Source organism: Perca flavescens, chromosome 8 (assembly GCF_004354835.1).
Source record: "Perca flavescens isolate YP-PL-M2 chromosome 8, PFLA_1.0, whole genome shotgun sequence".
Taxonomy (NCBI): domain Eukaryota; kingdom Metazoa; phylum Chordata; class Actinopteri; order Perciformes; family Percidae; genus Perca; species Perca flavescens.
In genome coordinates this window covers 5,762,625-5,787,849 of record NC_041338.1, presented here as the reverse complement: position 1 = coordinate 5,787,849, position 25,225 = coordinate 5,762,625, and the positions used below count along the sequence as shown (strand labels likewise).

The following is a 25,225-nucleotide window of genomic DNA, read 5'->3' as shown; positions in this document are numbered from 1 at the left end:
TTGGAAGGTAATAACAATGGTACTGTAGAAGCACACAATCTCTATCACACACACACACAACCAGCTGAGCAGTCAGGCCCACGCACATTAATATGGCATTACATTAACCAGATGTGTGGGGTCTGTGGGTATGTGCGTGTTTGAGTGGGTGTACACACATTTATGTGTCATTGATCTGTGCCAGTGTGTGTGTGTGTGTGTGTGTGTGTGTGTGTGTGTGTGTGTGTGTGTGTGTGTGTGTTTGTCCAATTTCCACTCAAATTAATGGTGCCTCTTTATAGGCCTTCTGCTAGAGTGGCACTGAATTACTTGGTGCTTCACTCTTGCACCTGGGACCAATTCAACGTTATAGCCGCAGCTAGCTGCTAACTCGTGGCCCATTTGCTACAACAGTATAGTTAGCATTACAGATACCAGTGCTTTTCCTGCTGAGAATTCGGCGCTAACTAACATGGTTCCTCAAGCCAGCACCTGGGACCCACAGATGTATGTACATCAGATATCGCTGACAGTGGACTACTACTGCAGGAAACTTTAAGAGACTGGCTCTAAAGACGATGATGGTTCACCTTTCATGTTGCAGCGATTCAGTGTAATCACAGCATGAACACTTACTTTGTTCCCATGCAACTTCAATTTCATTCAATTCCCTGCAACAAATAAATACCTTGTTTTGTCTGTTTGGACTTATGATTAAAATATGTGTATCAAAGTAAATAAATTCCTCAAAGAGCTATTTTTATTTTTCCACAGTGGATATTTACAAAATGCTTGCTTCTTCATCTAATACGCCTATAGGTAATTCTCTAACAAATCATGTGGATTTCAAAGAACTATAGCCAACTGATAGTATTGACAGTATTCACCTTATGTTGCCTTAATTTGCCTTACGTCCTCTTTTGTCTTCCTCATGGTAAAGTTGCGCTTGAACACAATGCAAAGTCCACAAAACGCTACATAATACGGAAAAAATGTTCAAATTAGTTTTGGCCCATTCAACAATGTTTTGGGTTGAGGACAGACTAGGAATAACTGTGGTTTTAGTTTGACTACTATATGTATTTTTATCAGAATACATCATGCATCACAGCTAGCTACATGTGGCAAGATGGCACCCGTCTGTCACCCCCAACCAAGATAGCTGATGTCTGAGTTGTTTGTTTCTGCTCAGGGACAAACACATACACCATCAAACTACAAAATGCATGAACACATTAACTCTCTCGTGCAGATCCAGCGTGGCGTGTGTTTTTCCCCAGTAGGCTGTTCTTTTTCTGTGTGTGTGTGTGTGTGTGTGTGTGTGTGTGTGTGTGTGTGTGTGTGTGTGTGTGTGTGTGTGTGTGTGTGTGTGTGTGTCCCATGGCCTCCTACTAAACTGGCTCCCAGGGGTCTCTACCAGCAAACTTAAAAGGATTCTTTAGTCCATGTGTTTTAATTTAGCCTTCTCCTCAATAATAACCAGAAAGCCGTGGTCCCACCACTAACTTCATACACACATACACTCAGACATGTACAACCACACACAGTAACACGCACCAACACATACTGTAAATGAACATACACAAACCCCTGCATGCAAGTGCACACACATCCTGCCGAGCAGGGGGATTACTCTGCAATCTCAACCACCCATTCTCCAGGGAAAACATGTTTTATCATTTCATTTCATTTCTTTCTTTCTTCTGCGCTCCCTCTCACCCTTCCTCCCTCCCTCCCTCCCTCTGCTTTCTCGCTCAGCAACATGTAGCCCTCCCCAGACTCCTGTGCTAAAATCACAGGCCACATCCCGCGCTCTGACAGCAGCCCTGCGCTTTTGGCAGTGTGATTCTCTCTGAGTGTGTGTGCAGAAGTAAATGACTCTGTCTGTGTCTGTGTCTGTGTGTGTGTGTGTGTGTGTGTGTGTGTGTGTGTGTGTGTGTGTGTGTGTGTGTGTGTGTGTGTGTGTGTGTGTCTCAGGGAGAGAGGGAACGAAAAAGGCATGACAAATGTTTAAAAGCATAAACAGGATTAAAAAAAAGAGAAAGCAGCATGGTAGGTTACATTATGGCTTACTTTGACTTAGTTAGCCCAGTTAGCCTAGGCTAACAAGGCTTTGTAAATGATAAGTCAAATAACAGAGAAGAAGAATCTGAGCATACTTAGTGAGCTTATATTCCTTGGGCGGTATTTATTTCTTTATCTCTACATATTTGATACCTATTTATTCAACATCTTATTGGTACACAGCCCAAGGTGCTATGGCAAAAACGAAATGTGACACATATGTGGACAGACGAAGAGGTGCAGTTGCTGCTTAGCGTCAGTTTGCAAGCCATTGTTGTTGTTGTTTCTGGTGCATGTTCATTACACAAAGCAACAACGGGAATGTTTAGGAGTTTGAAGAAGAGTAGGATTAGGAGATGATGGTTTCGTTCTGAAAAATCTGTGGCGTGTTCAAAAATCTTACCCTTATCTTATCTTTTTAGTGACCTAAAACCCTGTTAGCCTGTGGATGAGAGGCCGAAACCTAGAGGAAAATATGTCATGGTCCTAGGGTTTCCGTTTGTAGTTTGTTTCCGGTTTTTATTTTGAAAGTCCCTCTCCTCATGTGTCTCGTCTTGTTTTACTTCCTGCCTTTGAGTGTTTTCCCACCTTTGTGATTAGCTGTTCCAAACCGTTCCCTATCACGGAAATAGTGCACTATAAAGTGTGTTTGCCATTTTGTAGTGGTGTTCGAATTCTCTGCGGTAAATTTAATTCACTATATAGTCCAAAATAAAATACCCACAGTGCACTGCTAATTTGAGTGTACATACGATGTACCCTACATTTTACTCCCGCATACCACAATGCAACGCGGACGTGTTTTCCGGGGGAAGAAGAAGCAGAAAACTGAAAAGGTAAAAATGGAGCGGACTTTGGTTTCTAAACAGTGGAAATGTAACATGTAACATCTATACAACTTTTTACTTTTCTCCTGGGTGCTCGGTTTGTTTCAGGGACGTATTAGTAGTATTTTTGTTTGGGTTTGTTAACATGATGGTGCGCCCGCTTCCGTCACACAAACAACGTGCGCATCTCCTGACGTAAGTCACACTACGATGGGTTTTCAGTGAGTGTACGAAATCTTGTTTGGTGGTTCCCTATATAGTTCACTATTTAATAAAACACTATACAGGGAATAGTGAGAGAGTGAATGAGAGAACACTTGCGAACGCAGCTATAGTCTACCTTGCTGTGATTTGTTACACCTGTGTTCCATTAGTCAATTATTTTCTTTCCTGTATTTTAGTCTGTTTCCCCTGTTTCAGTTGACAGTTTGTCATCTTAAGCCTGATTAATGGTTCTGCGTTGAAGTTACACACACACACACACACACACACACACACACACACACACACACACACACACACACACACACACACACACACACACACACACACACACACACACACACACACACACACACACACACACACACACACACACACACACACACACACACACACACTGAAGTGCACCTCCCCGGTATGTAACTTCACGTTGCTGCCCCGCAATTGCTGCCCAATGCATGCCGGTTAGATTTGTGTAAATCCTGACTTAATATCGGTTTTCAAAAATATCTGTATACGTGTAGACGGGGCCTAAAGCTTAATATCTGATAAAATAGTAAAACCTGAGCGTTCTGTTGTGTTAACATTATTGACACGTGTTCCCAACAACTCCACCACTAGGATCCTCCAATGTACAAGATGTATTCTGCGTGCCCAAGCATCCCTGTAAGACTGTATGTGAGACCTAAGACCAATGACTCTGGTGGGATTGGGTGTCAAGCCAGCGGGTGAATAAGAGGTTGCTGGGGCACGGGTCTTAGCATCTGCATTACACAGTCTCTGGAAACTCTATCTCTACCAGTTTAAACAAAGCCCTCCATCCCCCCTCTCCCTATTTCTTCATCCCCCTATCAAAAGTAAACACATACTCTCTCACATGCTAAGAGACAGACTGCCTTGCAGGAGCAAGTAAGTGTGTGTGTGTGTGTGTGTGTGTGTGTGTGTGTGTGTGTGTGTGTGTGTGTGTGTGTGTGTGTGTGTGTGTGAGGCGAGCGTTTGGATTAATCTGTAGGAACCAGATGCCCCCGTCGTGTTCCTTTCAGCCCCTCTATTAATTACACCAGTACTAATAACGGCTTGTGTGTGTGTGTGTGTGTGTGTGTGTGTGTGTGTGGCAACACAAGTCTGTACGCTGTGGGAAACATGGGTATAACTGAATCCAATAGCGATAGGTATTGACAAACAGGGGAGAGCCTGAGCCACCCACAAACCCAAAAGATTTGTAATGTTCGGTGGCCTATCACAACCGTGCAACTTTAAACGGTTTCATCTGTGCCACTTTGGTCTAAAAACCATAGCACCTAGTCACTGAAACACATGCAGCGCAATTATACACCAAATATCAAATCCCTTTAGTAACACATTTAAGTGGTAGTACAGAGCATGTTACAACGGTATTGACTCAATTCTACCTCATTCCCTTATTCCTTCAAGTATTCACTATTGCTTTTTTTTTTAAGTGCTCAGGTTCAGTTTTACTTAAATTCTGGACATGTCCTAAGGTAACTGAAAAACATATTTAACCGTTAAGAAAATACAAAATAGCAGTTTTATTGTTTGTGAAATGCTAACTACTACAGGTCGCTGCTTTCCTTCTTTAGGTTTTCTGTGCTTTTCCTCTTCCCCTTGCTGTTATCCATCTATCCATCTATCCATCTATCTATCTATATCAAAGTATTAAGGTTTAATATCACTAACCCCTGACACGTGGTAGCGCCATATATCTATGACCTATTAGGGATCGGCCGATTTTTTAGTGCCGATGCCGATTTTTTCATCAGCCTTAGCCGATGACGACACGGGCTACCGATTTTCTTGAGCCGATATTTGGAGCAGATACTGTTTTTGCTCCCTCAATTTACATCCTAAAAATGTAAACCCTGCCACACTGGATTTGTTTTCGGAATCTGCTCTGCCATTTCTTTAAAAATAATAATCAAAAACACAGATCAGTGTCACTTCTGCAATAATCTTACATTCATAACACCCAAATTATGTGTGCAATGTGCATCATATGGACGGGTGCACTGCATACAGTTAACTGTGCAAGGGTAAAAGGCTTTCATCAACATCTACAACACTGCCTTGACGATGCATTGCTTGCTGACATATTATAAGACAGATATAATCAGGTCATCACAAAATGTCCTTTGTCAACACATTTAAATAATTTAAGAAAACAATAAACCTGAAAAGTAGCCATTGAAATAAAGTGCTTGATTTGTAATTTAAGACTGCCATGGTGCTAGTGGTGGAGAGGCAGCGCATGTTCTGCACGTGAACTGCAGCGTCTCCAGCAACACAGAGCTGCCTGTGGACGCCTGTTTGTAAATAATGCCGGGTAAAAACTATCGGCGAACGCGGCAGGTGCGTATCGGCCGATGACGATAAGTGTAAAAACGCAAATATCGGCCCGATATATTGGCCGGCCGATAAAATCAGTCTATCACTATGACGTATGACAATGTTGGACAATATGGTTTTGTGACACAGTGACGTGAGGCTGGTCAGTTACAACAAACACATATACAGTATCGCAATATCCACGTGAACAATCGTACCTGCTGGGCAGTGGTGGGTTCTGTGTTCCGTGAGCTCAGCCAGACAGTCAAAGTCATGTTGACAGTTGTCACAGGTGAAGATGGACTCGTCATCTAGGTCATCATCATGGTCTCGGTCGTCGTGCTCCTCTTGTTCTCCGTCCTCAGCGCCCACCCCATGACCGTCTTTGGGCTCTGCTTCTCTGTCAGCCGCCGGGACATCAGACACAGACACACACACACACACACACACACACACACACACACACACACACACACAATGACTATGAGCTCAAAAGCTTCCAGCTGCAAGTTTCAAAGATCTCATTGCCGTATCCATTGTCCTCCCTCTATCGATTAGGGGTGGGGGAAATAATCGAAAATCGTTGTATCGTGATTTTTTTTGTGTGCCAATTTCTAAAATGTATTATTTTCCTCAGAATCGATATTTTTTTGTTATTTTTTTACCAATAATTTCACCTAAATATTTTCTGTTTATACTGCCGACCGCGACTACATCCTATCTGTTCCCAGCTAAACGGACGGAAAGCCGAAAATGCAAAAAGACAAAAAAAAATGTATGTACTTCTTTACAAATGAAAGGAATGTCAGACTGACTGACGTGATCTTTAGAAAACAATTTGATTTTAGAAATGTCTCATGACATATTGTCTCTAGAAGTGTATTATTTAAAAGTAAATACTCAATACTATCGAATCGCAATGCTTGTAGAATCGCAATAATTGAAAATCGCAATACAAATCAAAAGCCTATCTTCCCAGCCCTACTACCCATTATGATTTAGTTTCTTTCATAATTCATTTTTGCGCTGCAATTTTGGGTTTGGCTTATTTTGACTTACACAGAAAGATATTTTCTTGGCCTCTCTACCTGCTACATTTTTACCAATGATATGTGCAACTTGACTTAATTATGTTGAGTGTGTGGAACATTGCTCCAGTATGTGATGGAGTGTGTGTGTGTGTGTGTGTGTGTGTGTGTGTGTGTGTGTGTGTGTGTGTGTGTGTGTGTGTGTGTGTGAACGTGTGTGTGAACGTGTGTGTGAACGTGTGTGTGAACGTGTGTGTCCTGGTAGCAGACAGACAGAGTGTGAGAGGGGACCAGTGGAACGCTGTGTCGGCCCAATCCTCACTGCTCCATTGTGTCTCCATTTTCACACCTTATTATCACATTATAAACGCCAAGGATCCAAGAGGACTGACACTGAAGACACTGGCTGGAGAGGAGAGGAGAGGAGAGGAGAGGAGAGGAGAGGAAATTTCGAAAAAGCTATGGAGGAAATAAATGAGTTTAACTTATCTGGCTATAGATGCAGTGATGGAAATATACTTTTTGTTCTGCGTCCTCTGCTTTTTTTTTTTTTTTTTTTTTTACAAGCTTCACTGGCTTCTGTTTTTAATTATTTAACCTTAAAGCAACACTCAGAGAATAACCCAATATAGCGCATAATGCCCAATGTACTAGACCAATTACTAGAATAAAACCCAACCAGTCCAACATTGTAACTTGTATCTTGAATAATGACGAGCATTGAGAACATCTATGCTAGTAAAAAAAAAAAGGACAAAGGGTAAAACAAATATAACAAATATTTTATATATATATAAAATGATGAAAACCATTAATCACAGCCCCCAGAACGACCATCGAGATGAATCAACCACTGTGTTGATTGAATAGAGGATGACTGTCAACAAAAAGTGAAAAAGCAAAAGGATTCATTGCAGGGCTATTGCACTGGATTGATTGTACAGCATGCAGTATGTGCACCTAATAAACAGACAACTCAGTAAAGTTAAATCTCCATGACTAAAGTTGAAGCACTAGCCATTACAGAGAATCCATAACCTCCATTACTTTGAATGAAATATGGACTTCATTTAGCGCAGCTATGGGTCAAAAAGGATTAAGATCTAATTCAGTTTTGTCGGAGCTTCCAACATCATTTTAGGTGTGCAAGCGGCAGAACATTTATTTCTCTCTTATGATGTGCCATTCTTGGCACTTCATCTATATGATTTTTGTTAGATTTGTATTAGAAGAAGTGTGACACCAAAACCTGGTTGTCAGCTCAGCATCAGCAACTATGAGCAGGTACAATCCCAAACCATTTCACTGGTTTTCCATGTGACCATTTCAGGTACAATAAAACAAAAGTCAAAAGTAAGAAAGATTAGAGTCAGGTGCACAGGCTCCATCCCACTCTGATTTATTATGGGAGAGGTGAGATGGGAGAGAGGGATGGAGGGATGCTTGGAGGTGGGGAACGAGGGATTGAGGTGATGAGGTCTTGGGGGGCTGCAGGAGAGAAAGACATTGATGGAGGGATAGAAGGAGGGATAGATGATGGGATGGTGAAGAAGAGAGGGAGGGAGGGTGTTGGCCATCTGTCCAGTGGTGAGAGCACCGTCTGGCCAGGCAGAGAAAGTGGCCCCTTGGCTGACAAAACACACACACACACACACACACACACACACACACACACACACACACACACACACACACACACACACACACACACACACACACACACACACACACACACACACACACACACACACAGGTCATTGTGCACACTCACACAAACGTACACAGGTAGCACACATATGCAAACACACACAGATGTGCACACCGGAGGCACACAAAGTGCACACACGTACAAACACATGTGTGTGTACATGCTGGAATGTAAATATGTGCAGTTGTGTTCTAGGACTGACAACCTATTTACCAGATATCACATTAGGGCTGTATCGATACACTAATCTCACGATACGATACACGATATTCAGCTCACGATACGATATATATCACGATATTCAGCCAACGATACGATTCGATTCGATATAATTCGATACACTTACATCATTTTCTGAAAGATTTAAAGGGGACCGAGTGATTTTGGTGACATCTTGTGAGTGTTCCATTTACTTGGATTTAATTAATTGAACTGAAAACATCAATTACACAATATATGTCTCTGACTGGACAGAGAGTCTACAGCAGGGATCATCAACTACATTTTTTTCAGAATTTTTCTAAGCACTCTGGCGGCCGGACTTTCAAATAAAGAAAATAAAATGAATTTATACCTAATACGCCTATTCTTGTTCGAAATTTTCACTTTCTTACTGAATTAATGCTACTATTTTTTAACATGTATTAGTGTGAGCAAACTCCTAAAAAACATGGAAACTCCATAATGATAACTGGCTCTTTAACTAGAAAAAGATCTCAGAGTAGGAGGCAGTTCACTGAGGAGTGATGGTTAAAGTCTGTGATTATGGAAACATTATTGTAGTATGCAGCATCCTGATTGGTGGAAAATGCTTGCAGAAAGAAAGGCTGTTGTCAGGTAAACATGTCACTGTCAAAGAGGCTGAAGCGAAAAGTTGAAGTGGAAAAGCCAAAAGCCCAGCTTTAATGATGAATGGACTGATAAGCAGGCTATGCACTCGTCATGTATGCTTCATTTGCAATGAAACGATGTTGTTGCAAAATAATACAACCATCATCATCATCATCACTGAACATAACGATCGCGTCATTCACGTGCATGTTAAGTAGCTCCAGATTGTCCGCTCTAGCGGAGAGTTTGGTTTGTTCAGCCAGCAGTGAGGTTTACAAGAATTTGTCAAAATTTCCAGATTCCCGGCAACCTAAGATAAACAGTTAGACTACAAACCGACAGCTTTTGTTTTAGCTTGTTTATTAAAATTCGCTATTTGCAGGGTAGAGCTGTGTTTGCGTAAAACAGCGCGGTGGACTGAGCAGATTGAAATATCGCTTTCTACATGTTTATGCCGGGCATCGCGGTAGGCTACAGAATCCCGGCATGTGAATAGAGATGTAAATACAGGGGGCTGGGTTTTTGCGCTTAATGCTTGAAATGATAAATAACAGAACGCATTTTTTCCTCTTTACATTTTGTGAATTCATGATTATTCTGGGGGCCAGACTAAAAGCTTTGGCGGCGGGCCGCCTGTTGACGTTGGCTGCTCTACAGCGACACTAGCGGCTGGCTGACCAAATCGCTCTTCCTGCAACGTGAACGGGGGTAAACACCAAGGGGGTAAGCTTCGCTTCAGAACTCGAGCCATCATGGCGCCATTTTGTTGCTAACTGGCCATCACCTCCTGTTAGCATTCCGCTGACCGCCATTTTTTTTTTACGTCACTTGACTGCGAATAACTTTACATCTGAAGCGTTTAAAGACTCTATTTGTCCGTTGTTTAGTTCCAAAGAAACACAACAATGTATAAAAGGCTCCATTACCTTGTACCTCACGTTATGGCTCCGTAGCAGACGTTCTTGTAAAAATAGGCTAACGATTGTGTCATAACCAAGTGACTTACTGTCGCATAGTAGAGGAATTACCGTATAGTACAGGAGAAGCTCGCAGGCAGTTTCGACTTACATGAGATGTTTAGGTTTAATTACTAATGTTAACTAGCATGTTAGTGATCAATAATTAGCCTGTGCCCATGTTATCTCCTTACATACACCTACAGTCTCCATATCTGTAAGATTGGGAATGATTGAGATTTCTCTTGGCACAGCTACCAGAAGACTTACAACTTTCAGACACGTTGCTCACGTCACATTCTCTCAGTTGGAGGCTGCGCAGTAAAGCTGGCCATCACCGGAAAAGTGCTTCTAATAGCCTTCACTGGTCTCCGTCCAGAGCAACGGGGTCTATTGGTCCATTATATACTGTCTATGGTAAACACGGGGGATTTGAATGGGATTTATGTATCGATACTCGCGGCATAAAAATCGCTACTTTCTTGGGGGAAAAAATATTGATTTATATCGCAGAATCGATAAAATTGCTCAGCCTTATATCACATAGGTGTGATCAGAATGTTTCTCTGATTAGATGAGTAAATTCTAAGCACAGGATAAGATTATGATTCAGTTCAGACAGTTGATTCCCTAGAATAAACAGACAATGGTCAGGACTAAATAGCACTTCTTTCATGCGTTTTGTTCATAATGCAGTATGCTGCACATTAACAATGAGTACAGTTTGATCCATTAATTATCACACACACACACACACACACACACACACACACACACACACACACACACACACACACACACACACACACACACACACACACACACACACACACACACACACACACACACCAGGGTGCCCTGATGCCAGAGGTGAGGGCAGTGCCAACTCCAGTGCATGCCAACACAACCTGCTGTCATAGCAACAGAGGGAGGAGCCAGATGAAACCTCTCCATCTTGCACCCCTCCATCCTCATCTCTTCCTCCATTTCTCCCAGAGTGTATTTTTTTTTTCTCTATTTGTGCAGTGGGATAAAGAGAGAGGGATGAGTGTCAAAACAGAGGAAGATAAAAGGGGATGAGAGAGGTTAACACAGTTGGTGGTGTTTCTATTTGCACATGGACAGGGTAATTATGTGTCCTCTTATGGATCTCAGAGAAAAATAGATGGGGGGCCTAAAAAAAAAAAAAAAAAAAAAAAAACTGTAGCTGTTTTGATCATTACCACTCTAAAAACTGTGGCAAAAGACCTCCTGGCTAGGCCACAGTGTGTATGTGTGTGTCTTTTCAATTTGTGTGTGCTTGCATTGTGTTCCTAGCATCATGTCATGAAGCCACAACGCTAAGTTTTTCAGTACAAACGCAGGCGTAAAATAGGACAGTCTCCGGAGTTTCTACCAAAAGTTTCCCAGAGTTGGCTTAATTTGACAACAAATCTGTCCCTCACCATTTGGCCTTCCATGCAGACTAAGCCAGCATTTGTCACACCCAAAACTGAGCTTTCTGAAAACAATCTTCGGAGTGAAAACGCCCGTCTCATGTTGTGTTAAGGGCAAAGGAAGCTTTGCCAAAATGATGACGCTCCGACATGGTAGAGCACTTTGTGGCATTCCTGCCCCGCTGCAACAGTCCCGCTGCTGTTGCCTCAGTCTGTGATCACTCATTTTATGTCAAAACAAAGCACAATGCAGCCGTTGTCATTAACCTGTATTTATGTTTGTTGTCAGAGATTTTTGCAAGCATAGCATAGTGATTTCAGTGCCAGCAGCACAGGAATTCTTAGTTTATAGGTAGCATTTACGATCCACAATCAAATCAATGTTGTACTCATTTAGATAAGAACGTGTCTACAGAAAAGATTGTAAAAACTACCTGAAATTGCTAATGGGGGATGCACATTTTCACATGTAAACAGTTTTCAGGTCTATCTGCATTAAATTAACTGGACATAGCTTCATAAATTTTCTTGCTCATCTTTCTCATATTGTTCACAAAACTTCCACAAATCTCATTTCTCAATTTATACAACACCCTTCCCCCACCCCAGCCACCAGAAAGAAGCAGCAGGCCTACTTAATGAAAGCAGGCAGCTCCCATGGGTGCTTAGGGTGCGAGAGGGTTGTGTGTGTGTGTGTGTGTCGGGTTATTGATTGAATAGTACGACAGTGGTCCCTAGCAAATAGCATGTGTGCACCACTCGCAGTCTCTCTTTCTTTCTCCCACACGCACAGACACACAAACACACACGCACGCACGCACGCACGCACGCACACCATATAGCTGTAGTCACTGATAGACATATACTAACACACATGCACACACGCGCTCTACAGAGAACCATTATCTCTGAGTCACAGACTGTCCCTATGCCAGGAATAACTGCACATTCTCTCTTTCTCTCACACACACGCACAAACACAAACCCTCCAATCCCAAACCCAGACAGCCGGTTATATTCTTACATCATCCAGAAACACACAATAAGTCAAAATCACATCTGGCAGTTAAACTAAAGAAAATGGGAAAAATACAAATTTCACTACTTATGAAAGCCACGGCAACATGAACAACAAGATTAGCCTAATCATTTTCATCTGAAAGCACGTGTTATAGAAAATGGGTTTTCTACTGGTCCTTGAGTCACAGAGCCCTGCTGATTTTTATTCTAGCCATGTAATGAGGGACTGAATCACACCTGGGATGCACAGTGAATGCAATTAAAGGAAATTAACTAGCTGGTAGAATAGAAAACCAGCAGTATTTTGGGTCCTAAAGACCAGAATGGAAAACCATTGTTTGGGTCTGTAAGAAAAAAGGGTGTGTATATATGCACCTAAAAAAAAAAAATTATTTTAATTGTTGATTAATCTGTCAATTATTTTCTCAATTACTGGATTAGTTAGAAAAGGTGAACAATGTTGATCAATTGGTCTACATAACAGGGCAATGTAGCAGACAGGACCATTCACCGTCCTGCATCTATAGGTATTATCACAGCCTAAATATTCAAATCAATGGTAGCATCACTTGAATATTCTAATCCATGGATTAAAATATATATCACAACAACAGTACTATATTGATCTATAAAGGTCTGGGGCTGTCACGTGTGTGTATATATATATATATATATATATATATATATATATATATATATATATATATATATATATATATATATATATAATATAAAACAAGCTATTTTTAAGACAATTTCTATATGCAGGCATCAGGGTAGGACAGCAAGCAACAACAAGCACGGATGTGGAGAAAAGATGCTTTTACACTGTGTGTCTCTAGAGGAACAGTAATAAGCCATAATCTTGGCTGTACCCACCAGCCTCAGTAACCTGAGGACAATGGGCTGTTTATTAACAGATAGAAATATAAATATATAAATGGATAGCTCGGGAATAATGAGGTCACTTTGCATATCTCCAAGATATATGCAGGTAGTGTGTGTGCAGCGTATTGGTACGTGTGTGTGTGTGTGTGTGTGTGTGTGTGTACAATTTTGTGCGCACCCTGGGTAATTAGATAAAGAGAAGTGAATTAGCCGAGTCCACAGTGCAGAATGATGTTACACAGCCTAACCACGCCTAGCTGAGACCCACTAATCACCACTCGTTAGGCTCACAGAAGACTTTGTGTGGATGTTTGTGTGTGTTCATAGCGTGGACGTGTTTGTTAGTTGAGTGTCTTTTCTCATTACCCATGTTAAAATGAGTTCATTGAGGTAATTAGGGAGCTAAATGATAAGCCCTAAACGTACTGGATGGGAGAGAGGTTTTTGTCCCCCCTCTCCCCATCACAAAAGTAGGATATAAACTGAAAAGAGAACCTCCAACGTTGGATCCAAGTACAGTCAATATGGACACACTCCATCCCACAGTCTGACTTTAGTTACATAGCATTGCTGTGAGCAGTTGCCAAGACAAGCTAGTGGAGACACAAACTGGAACACTAAAAATCAAACACACACAGTCAGCATGACCACCGTACATCTCTATATAACCTGTGTGAAGAAAACTAGGGAATTAATGAACACTGGGAAATGTTCCTGAACCGCCCCTGGGTGATAGAAGTGCACTAAAAGAGGGTGCTAGAGGGTGATTTAAAGGGGAATAAAACATACTGTAATACTGCAAAGGTAAGGAGATGTGTATCTGTCAGCCAAGCATGCATAAAAAGACACACACACACACTATGTCTGTGTCTAGCTAAAAGCAGGCATCAAAAAGGCGGGTAAAAGTGTGTGTGCAACTTCCAGCAGAATGTTTAGAAACCAAACAGTCCAGGCACAAGGCTTTCATTCTGCTCCACATCGCACTCTACACTGAACCAGGATTCACAGGCACCTGGCTGTGCACCACCAGCTTTGAACCAGCCATGAGGTTAAAATCAGACCTGCATCACATGGCTTGTTTGGAGTGCCCAGTGGACGGCGTTTACTAGACCTTTTAGTCAGGACACTTTAAGACAAGTATCAGCTATAATACCATTCAAGAACGCTACATTACACTATCTTACAATCCTTCCTTGCGATTGTCAAAATCGCCTTGTGAAGTGATATCCAGGCAATATTCTACTTTACTTTATTTTAATAAAACAAACTGGTTGATGTACAGTATTGAAGTCATAATTTTTTTGGGTGCTATATGTAGTGTTGTTTTCATCAACGGAAATTATGACTAAATCGTCGTCAACGAACCTTTATCAGGTGAAAACGAGACGAGACGCAACGTAAATGCTGGTCATGCGACGATGACTATAATTAAATGTATAATGCAATATTCTTGACGAATAAAAACGAGACTAAATGTGGTTTACAAAATAAAAACAAAAATGTTTTTTCATTTTCGTTGACCAAAACATGACGAGACAAAATGTTATAACGTTATTTTGTCTCGTTTAGTCGCATTACTTTTATTCGGGTCGCACTGCGCAGACGCAGGCAACGTTACTTCCTCAAGCCCTGTCGCGGCATTATTCAATTTAGAAGATGCAGCGGTGAGTTAGAGAGTGAGACGAGCGTAAATGACGAACAAACTAAATTAAGTCTGACACAAAGAAAGCTGGGACTGGGGCCGGCCAGTTGGAGTTCGTCTTTGGGAGAAAACGAATAAACGGCATTTGGAAAAACTTTCATTACGTAGAAGTGGAAAAGAAAACTGAATGTGTTGTGGAAAAAGATGGGGAGAAATGCAGCCACAAAATCACAGGAAAAAAAAACACCACGAACCTCATCTCAAGCCATTCCATAATGAAATTGAGCTAAGTCGAGACATTAACCTAACGTTACTTTCGATTTTAGAAAGCTAATGCCAACTCATGAGGCGGTGGTTAATGTGTCTCATTTTAACATTAGCTTTAGACGTTAGCCACTGGAGCTGAAAACGACGGAGACAAACGTGTGTGTGTGTGTGTGTGTGTGGGGGTTCTTAGTTCCTACCTGACTGACTCCATGTGTACTAAGCATCCCTTGTTGCCCAACATTTTGGTTTTGTCTATACTACTAGGTACTTATACTATATTGACTGGATTAAATAGAATTGCATTACTAAAAAGACACTAAAATACTATTTTCATCGACTAAAACTAGACGAAAATAGTCATGGATAATTCTGACTAAAATAAGATTAAAATGCTCAGACTTTGAGTTGATTGAAACTTGACTAGACTAAAAACTTGACTAAAACTAATAAAAACTAAAATGACTTGACACAAAGACTAAACTAAAATTAAAACAGGCCGCCAAAAACGACATTAGAGCTATGTGTAAAATGTCTACATCTTAAAAAATGTGTGCTTCATTCAATCTGTCTCTATCAAATGTGACTGAACCCCCCCCCCCCTCCCAAAATGTACACACAATACTACAGTGAGACAATACAGCTGGACAGACAGTAAGCACAATGACCTACCTATTTGAGCTCAAAAGGTTGAGAAGTGGGCTGATTCAAAGAATGGTGGACACATTTGACACAGAGTGCACACTCAAATGCACACTGTCACACACACACACACACACACACACACACACAGAACAGGTGCAGCTGGACACAACAACACAGGCCAGCTCTCCGTCTCTCAAGAGAACGACTCCCCCCTCTCTCACCCTCTGTTTCAGTGTGTATGTGTGGGTGTATGTTAGGGAGTAGATCTGCTGAGCCACAGAGTACCAGTCACACGCAAACACTCACACGGATACACACACACACACACACACACACACACACACACACACACACATGTGCACACACCTACACACACACAAGACCCCTGGGACGTACTGCGGCAAGGGAGAGCAGCACCCAAAACCAATGTCTGGAAGCAGGATGATGAAAGAGACACTCACGTCATGGAAGGTAACAGAAAACACGCACACACACATACTGCATATACACAAACTCACATAAAATCAGCCAGACATGCAATGCCCAGACTTACACAGATCGGCAGAAAAGCTTACTCAAAAACAAGTTAACAGCTGCTCACTTATTAAAAATGTTGGTGCACACACACACACACACACACACACACACACACACAAAAAAATTACACAGACACACAGACAAAGGTCTTACATGCTGCAATACAGACAAAAAACACAGATGCACTGTGAGCTGTCACAAGAAGGCAATAATAGTCCACACACACAGAAACTGTTTTGCTGTGGTAGCCTTGGGGAAATTAAAACTACATTATGGACCTCCAGAGGGTAGCGGTGAGAGAGGGATAGAGGAAGAGGAAAAGAGAGAGAGGAAGCGAGAGAAGGAGGGAGGGAGAGCGAGAGAGAGAGAGGAGGGAGAAGGGCCAGTGTCCTGTTTTTCGCAGCTCTGGCCATCATCTAGTCATTACAGTGAACCAGGAGAACAGTACTACCGCCTGTAATCTCTTTTCATTCTCTCAACTCCTCATTTGTAACACATTCTTTTTACTTTTCCTCTTAAACACTTATCTCAAGTTCTAACATTCCTCACCCTCTCCGTCTGTCCCTATGGATGGAGGGATAGCGGATATTATGTAAATGTATCCTCCAATCTAATCATCTCGTTCTGAAGATTTGATTCATTATTTGTGCTTGTCATTTAGGGTTGCAGCGGCATAGCGGTTTGACTTTGTACAGTATCGTGGTATGAAAATTGACGGTTATTATACCATATACATTTTTTTAATTTTCAAAACGTTTTTTTACACATAAAAAAAATGGTTTTAAGTTTCAATTATAATAAAGCGTTTGTTAAAACCAAAAGAACCCTTCTGTTTCCATTCATTTACGGGTTATTATAATTAATAATAATAATAATAATAATAATAATAATAATAATAATAATAATAATAATAATAATAAGAGTGCGGATTGGACCACATTTTTCTGTCCGAGCCCGGCGTGCGTCCGACAGAGCATGTTCCGAACCTGGCCCGAGCCCAACGGGCATTAAGAAATTTATGTCCGAGCTCAACCCGAGCCCGACACACTTAAAATCTAATTTTTTCTCATACTAATGACACTTGTACGTTTGTTTGTTTGTGTGGAAAGCCCGCTTTTATTAAGCAACTGTAGGAAGGCATTCGCAAATGTCAACAGATGAGCGCATCAGCGCACACGGGGCAACAAGCGCACGTTAACACAGGCACGCACATACATAATACAGTTCAAATGTCCAATGCCTTATCGCGCTGATGTGACCGAGCCCGACCCGAACCCGAACATCATTTCTGAATATCTGTCCGAACCCAGCGCGGCCCGTCGGGTCCCGACTGGCTTGGTTCAAGTATCAATCCTCTAATAATAATAATAATGTCTAATTTTGTCATACCGTCTCATACCATTGCAACCCTATTGTCATTTTGCACAACACACAAAAATCCGTCTTACTTATCATAAACGTAATGCATCAGGGCTGTGCGTTTTTTATTTTTTATTTCTCTCTTCATTTGGTACATGTCGTCTTGCCGTTCTCCATCGTGTTGTGTTCTGCTGCCTTAATTTGTCTTCTATTTCAGATGCGTCTAGATGTGTGACTAACATTTGTGTTTACTGCATTATGTTGTTTTACATTTTTCTTTCAATGTCTAAAGAAGGATATTTTAAATAAATAAATCAAACACTGAAGGCTCTGGAGAAGCTGCTGGGCAAACATCCATGAACCCCTGATCCCTGCAATGACATGCAATAAAGTAGCGAGATGCTCATAATGTCACTGTGGTGCATCTTTCCCACTGAACTACAACCATAGCGCGCATATTGGAACAAAGAATCTGGGTTGTGAGACTACAGGAAAAATGTCTTTGCTTACATAAAAAAAAAAAAAAAAAAAAAGGTAAATATTCCCACAGCATACTGGAGAACAAGTGCACACGGACACACACTGACTGGATTGTTGGAAAAAACACAAAATATGGGAAATGTGAAAAGACAATTCACATATGTTTTGTAGTACGGACAGATGAGAAGTGACAAAGCAACTTAATTGATCCACCTATGTTCTAACACACAATAAACACACAGTACTTCCCAATACTTTCTGATAGTGAGACTAACTTTCTTGCTGGCCAGTCATGTCTGTGTCCCCACACACCCATAAACACACACACACACACACACACACACACACACATATGCGCACACACTCACAATCACACAGTGAATAACAATAATGCAGTAAGGTCTCGGTTTCTCAGTTTCAGCTTGGGGACCTGACAAACCTTTTCCATGATGACTCACTGGCTCCTTCTGTATGTGACTGTGTGTTTGTGTGTGTGTATGTGTGTGTGTGTGTGTTGTCCAAGAGAAACAGTGTGTGTATGTGTGCAGGTGTGTGTGTAGGCTATAGACTGTCAGAAAAGAGTTGAGAAAAACAAGTCTCTAGAGAAAGAGAGGAGGATTTAAACACAAACACAGACACTCACAAACACTCATGCCTCTGAAGTTCCCCTGCATGAGGCTGGACGTACGGTGACGCCTGAACAGATGACTCTTATGAACAGGGCAACTCTGCTGCTATACCTTCCCTTTCCAAATCATTCTCTCTCATTTCCTTTCTCTGTCCTTGGCAACTTCCCTCTTTTTCTTCTCCCAGTACGCTGGGGGAGCGAGGGAACAAGAGAGGAAACAAGGGAAGAAGGGGACAAGTTGTTCTTCTGTCCCACTAAGGGGTGGTTTGGCCAGAGGGAATGAGAGAGATGGAGGGTGTTGGGGCACCTTCAGCCTCCGAGGGGTCCTCTCTGGGGAAGACAGGCCAGGGAGAGGGAAGAAAAAGACGAGATGTAGAAAGGGAGGTTGGGGGGCAGGGGGGGGGGGGAGATAGGTTGGCTGGATGCTATTCCCTTTGAGTCAGCCTCCCACCTCCCCCCGCCTTCCCTCCCGTGGGTCTTTCCAAACTCAACACACATTTTCCAGAGAAAGCGAAAGAGAGACACAGAGAGAGGGGGGGGGTTGGAAGTTATTTCTCCATTCTTCTCTCATTCTTTCTCTCTCTCCCCCTTTCTCACCCCGTCCTTGTCGACACCATCTCCCAGGGAGTAAAGGAAGCAAGGTCTTTTTTATTTTTTATCTGCTTGAATAAGGGATAGACTGCAATCCACACACACGCACTAATATGAGCATAGGTAAAATGTGAAAAGTTAAGAGACGGATCAAGAGATGGAGAGAGAAACAGACAATGAGAAAGAAAGATACAGTACATATAGAGATTTAGGAAGCATGCAGAGAGAGAAAGAAAAAGTGATGCAGAGGATGCTAGGACAGGGAATTGATGTTAAAATCCAAATTGAAAGAGTGGCTGAGTAAGCCAATATGGGACAGTATGTTTTTATGGGAGGAAGAGTGCGAGATAGAGGTGTGTGTGTGTGTGTGTGTGTGTGTGTGTGTGTGTGTGTGTGTGTGTCTGTCATGGGACTCTAGCTTCCTGCAGGAACTGACACACACAGCAGTTCTAGTGAGCCACCCAGGACCTCAGTCAGCACCCCCCTTAACACGCACACTCAGACACACACTCAGACACACACAGAGCCCCTGGAGGAGAGTTAGCACAGGTCTGGGGGGGTGTAAGAATGGGAGGGTTCAGTACGTCATAGACACCCCAAGGGTCATACTTTCCTATCCTATCCCTGTAGAGCTGATCGAGAGACAGGGCAGGAGAGGTAGAGAGAGAGATAACTGCATATTTACCACTTTCAGCAGTATCTTATTTCCCTGTTGGGATCTAGTCAGAGGAAGTGTTTAACTGTTCTCTGATAGGCTGCAAACCAGAGCAGAAAAACTAGCTACAGCTGACAAACAACTACAGTAGTCAAACTGTTTTGCCATGGTTTGGAAAACGTGTAATTTAATATTAACTACGTGTTAACGACAACAGTGAGTACAAATGTCAATAGCCTAGTAGTGCCAGGTTTAAGCTGGGCATACACTGTACAACGTGAGCCTGTTTCTAACCCGATATTTGAGCCGCACAACTCATTGCTCATAGCATTGGCAGGCGTTATTTGCCGTGCAGCGTACAGGGGGGAGCGAGGATCACTCAACTGCACCCGATGGGGCGTCTGATGTCCAGACGAATATCTAATTTTCTAATGTCCGATATTTTGGTCGGCCGACGTCAGGCTCTCGCGCAGTTGAAGCAGAGCCATGGGTCGGTTCCCCACAGCCGGTGCCTTTTTTTTTTCCCCCTTGCTGCATATGCACAAAGCGGCAATCGCAGCGTCTGAAACACGTCATTTGTACAGTACATGTTTTTGTGAATCCATAGAATTGCCATCCATTTTATGTAGTCACATACATGAACTTCAGAGCACACCTGGTTCAGCTGTTCCTTTTGACTTAAAGACGAAAGGGCGAGTGATAATATTTCTAATTTCCATCTGAGGGTGGAAACAAGCGAGAAGGGAGGATAGAAGATGGGAGGGAGAGACAGAGAGGGAGCAATACAGCAGTTGGTTTGGAGAAACCACAAGGAAAAACAAAATCCAAGAAAAGAACAAAAAGAAAAGCCCTACCATCTCTCGGACTTCCTCCCAGGATATCCATAGACCATAGAGAGTAGTGAAAAAGCACACAAATCTCTCTCTTGTCCCCCCATAACCAATCTTTCTCTCTCCATATCCCCTTTGTCATCTCTCTTTCCATTCAGTCAGACTCCCGAGACCAAGAGTGCTCTGTATCTTTTCACATCTCCCTCTCATTCCTTCTTTTACTTTTCAAATATCCTCTTTCCTTGCTTATATAGTTTTTCTTTCTCCTAATACTTTCACCATCCCCTCCATCCAAACTCCTCTTTGTTCACTTCCTCTCTCCATCTTTTCTTAGTTGATAGCCCTCTGAGCAGGCCATTATAAACCATGTGGAATTGATATTACAAATGGTGTGTGTCTGTGTGTTTGTGTGTGAGAAATATAGACTTAAGCCTCTCGTGTGGATCTGACAGCTTGCTGGATCTCAATTACATTATCAGTGTGTGTGTGTGTGTGTGTGTGTGTGTGTGTGTGTGTGTGTGTGTGTGTGTGTGCGCACAAACCTGTCTGGACAGTTGATTCATCCCAGGTCCCTCCACACTCTGAAGACTCCCCTTCTTCTACCGCTGAGGAGAAAGGAAGATACATTAAAATGTATGTTAAAGCTCCATTGTGTAATTTTTTGAGTTGATTCTTAGCAAAAAAAAGCCTTTGTTCTTTCACAAATATGTGCTCATTCATGTGTAATTACTTCCACCAACTGATCAACGTATTTTCGTAAGCGTAGAATCTGCCATTCAGAATCATTCAGAATACATACGAGCGAGTCACCCGAATGACGGCCGCCATGTTGCGCCTCCATCTTTAAAATACATTAGCCTTTTGCGCTTTTACACTCAGTGGCACTGTCACGAATGCCAGGGAGCGGGAGAAGATTACTTGCAACTGCCGGCAGATTTGAAAGCCTGTTCTCGAGGACATGTAACGGAGTCGCCAAGGAAGTTAAAAAGAGAATTAAAACAACAAAGCAACGAGACCAAAGTTAATATTGGAGTGGCTTTTCCAAGATGGAAAGAGCTCATAAGGAGCAAGGATTTTAAAAAGGGACGCCGAAGTTGCCTGCTTTCTTTTCGACAGGTAATTTAGCCTATTTGTGTAAATTCAAAGTTTTATAATTTAGTTGCTTGGCTAAATAAAGCATGAATATAACGCTAGAACAACATCTTGGATACTTTTCCTCGCATCAATGATGAAAAAGGATTGTCTACCTTGTAACATAAACGTAATCATATGTGTGTGTGTGTCGTGATTTCCCTGGCAGACAACTCACGTCATGTGGAGTTGTAACACAGACTAGCTACAGCTAACAGCTGCGTGTAAACAATGGAGATACTAAGAGCTAATTTCAGTTTCATTGACATTGTTCATACTGCTCAGAGAAATATATTAAAAACACAAACCTCCGTTGCTCGTCTCCTACGCTGTAAACACTGCCTTACACTATTAATCTCGTACAATATACAGAATAACGATAGCACTGATACTTTACTAACATTAGCTTGCATATGTTTGGGAACCTGATAGCTGATGTTAGCAATGAAATGGTACCAAAATAACGTAAAACTATTATTACACTGGAAGGAACACTCACAGGCAAAGTCTTACTTGTTGGAATAATACGGCCACCGTAGGAGTTACAACGCGCTCGGAAAGGGAGGGGCTATTCACCACTAGATGGGAGAAATTCTTCCACAATGTAGCTTTAAGTATTTATTATCAGCAAGCAAAAAAACATGACCGTGACCAAAAGCCCAAGATCACGAGCAAAAATGTACTCAATCTCCAAAAGTTAATAGATTCAAATGAATCAACAACTATTTTCAAAATCTATTCATCATTTCAGCCATTTCCTTGGTAAAAATGCCAGACATGATTGGTTTTGGCTTCTAAAAAGTATTTTCTGCTCTTCTTTGTTTAATGTAAACGAACCGACAAAAACAAGCTGCTTGATGATGTGATCCAACATACAGAATTCTATATAGAAATGACAACACTAACAGACTAGAGGAGCCTGAAGTGTTGAATCTGGACTAGAGGTCTGTTTATCATCAATCGTATAGTTTCTCTTGGATGGTTCTCTGAAATCATTTTTGTGTCTCTCTTGGTCTCCACCACTTTGAATTACAAACCACAGGCACTACATTACACAGACGTTTCATTGGAGGGTTATGGAGTCTGCATGTATCTACCTCTGCACATGTTTAACCTCGGAAATGTATGGTATTAACCACCTCTAAAAACAGAGCAGGGAAGCAACAACAAAAATGCAGGTATAGGCAATGTCCTGAGATCTCTCGGACACACGAACACAGAGCTGATCAGAGCTGGAATGTGACACTGACTTCCTGGGTACAACAGGAAGGAGGGAAGTACAGCTGGCACACAAACAGGAAATGGCTGGAGCCACCACACAATGGGATTTTCCTGTACACCCCCCCCCCACACACACATGATTCCTCACTTACTCACCTCTCAGATCCCTCAAAATCCTAGTTCTCATCCTGCTCTCTCGGATGACCCCCACCCCTCCGGCTCCTCATCTTCCTCACTCCATATATCCTCATCAGCTCCCACTTGACCCATCCCATCCTCACAGCTGCGCTCAGCCAAAAGCCCAAATGAAAACAAGAAGTTTTAAAATCAGTGACGTGTCCCTTTTACAAGAAAAACAAACTGTTGAGATGGTCCTTGTTTTAGTTAAACCCCAATGATGTTAACTTGTACAAACAGTCAAACATACTGTATGTGCAGGCTAAATATTTGGTTGCTAAATATATGGGTTTTCAGTTTCCCCAGGTAGTAGTAATGTGGACCATTAACACTACAACAATTAGAAATTGGTGCTGGGGTGTAAAGTTCTACATAGCGAACCCACAAGACCGGCTCAGTTTGAGGACAGTTAATTAAATTACATTGAAACTTCCTGCCAATCTAATCATCAATGTTCAGGTCTCTTGACATAATAGGCTAAATCCCTGCATAATGGTTGAACTGCACTAAAAACAACTGCAGTTGAATCCTTCCATTTAAGTGATCCACACAGCAGGCTATATTGTGAAAGTAAGCTACCCAGCCTTACATGTATGTCCGTTCAATAGCAACTCGCAACGTAGTGCAGTGACTTCATTTTTTTACTGGCCAAAGTCAACACCAGGCTAAGAGACACGCATGCACGGATCAAGAGACGGAGAGAGAAACAGACAATGAGAAAGAAAGATACATAGAGATTTAGGAAGCACACAAGCACACAAGCACACACACACACACACACACACACACACACACACACACACACACACACACACACACACACACACACACACACACACACACAAGACTAAAGGCAAAGTTTGAAACACACAGATACATGTACCCTGTGCCCTGCCAACTGCTTCATACATTTTCATTGTATTCCCTAAATATAAATTAGCCCCACGTGCTAAAGAAATATGTATAACACATAATACTTCTTTGTGAAAGTCAAATGAAGCATTTCATTTTGGAACAAGTTCCAATATAGAGCGGTGGAATCACCATGATCACATCACATCCAATGAAAACAGAGCCTGGGCTGCGAGTCATTTCTTCACATCCATTCAAAATGACTCTAATATGAATAATTCATTATGATTCAACCGGATTGCATTTACACCTGGTACTAATATGTGTCTCCAGTGTCCACATTGAGATCCTCGGTCCAGCTCAAACAACAGAAGGTCCCTTTTTCTTCATTACCGCCTCCTCCTCCTGCTGCAGCTGTCGGTGGTTTTAGAGGCGAGGCGGCCGTCTGGCTGCTGCTGCTGGAGGCCGGTGCTGGTAGTTGTATGTGGTCCGTGACCACCTCCGGAGGCAGTTTGACTGATCGGATCCACAATCCGTCCTCAATGCGTTTTGGGTGCATTTACACCTGTATTTGGTGTGGTATGTAACATGTGGTCAAGCACTTTCCGTTTGCACTCCCATCAACCAAAACGCATATCAATGCCAGGTGTAAATGGTGTTAAAATGTCTACCTGCTACTGAGGGGGTTATCTTTACGCATATTGCCATGATTATGAAATTACAAGAATTCCTATATTGATGGACCTAAAGTAGAACCAAAACTGGGCCCAGAGCTGGGAAGGATATGAAAACCACAATCATTTCTGAGCATTTCTTCTACAAAAATATTGGGGCGTATGAATTTACTGCAAAGTCAACTGCTTGGTTTGTTCTACACCATAAAAGCGGTAGAGAGGGTGGAGAAGTCCCTT

The 25,225-nt window shown here is 42.0% G+C and overlaps 1 protein-coding gene across 1 annotated transcript in view; it reads right to left on the bottom strand.

Moving 5' to 3' along the window:
* Window positions 1–25,225, bottom strand: part of znf423 (zinc finger protein 423) — a 167,392-nt gene that overhangs the window by 118,391 nt on the left and 23,776 nt on the right. The window contains exons 2-3 of the mRNA XM_028585597.1: window positions 21,476–21,538; window positions 5,654–5,854 (exon numbers count right to left, since the gene is read on the bottom strand). Of these exons, the coding sequence (XP_028441398.1) occupies window positions 5,654–5,854; window positions 21,476–21,538 (264 nt within the window). The remainder of the gene's footprint in view (window positions 1–5,653; window positions 5,855–21,475; window positions 21,539–25,225) is intronic.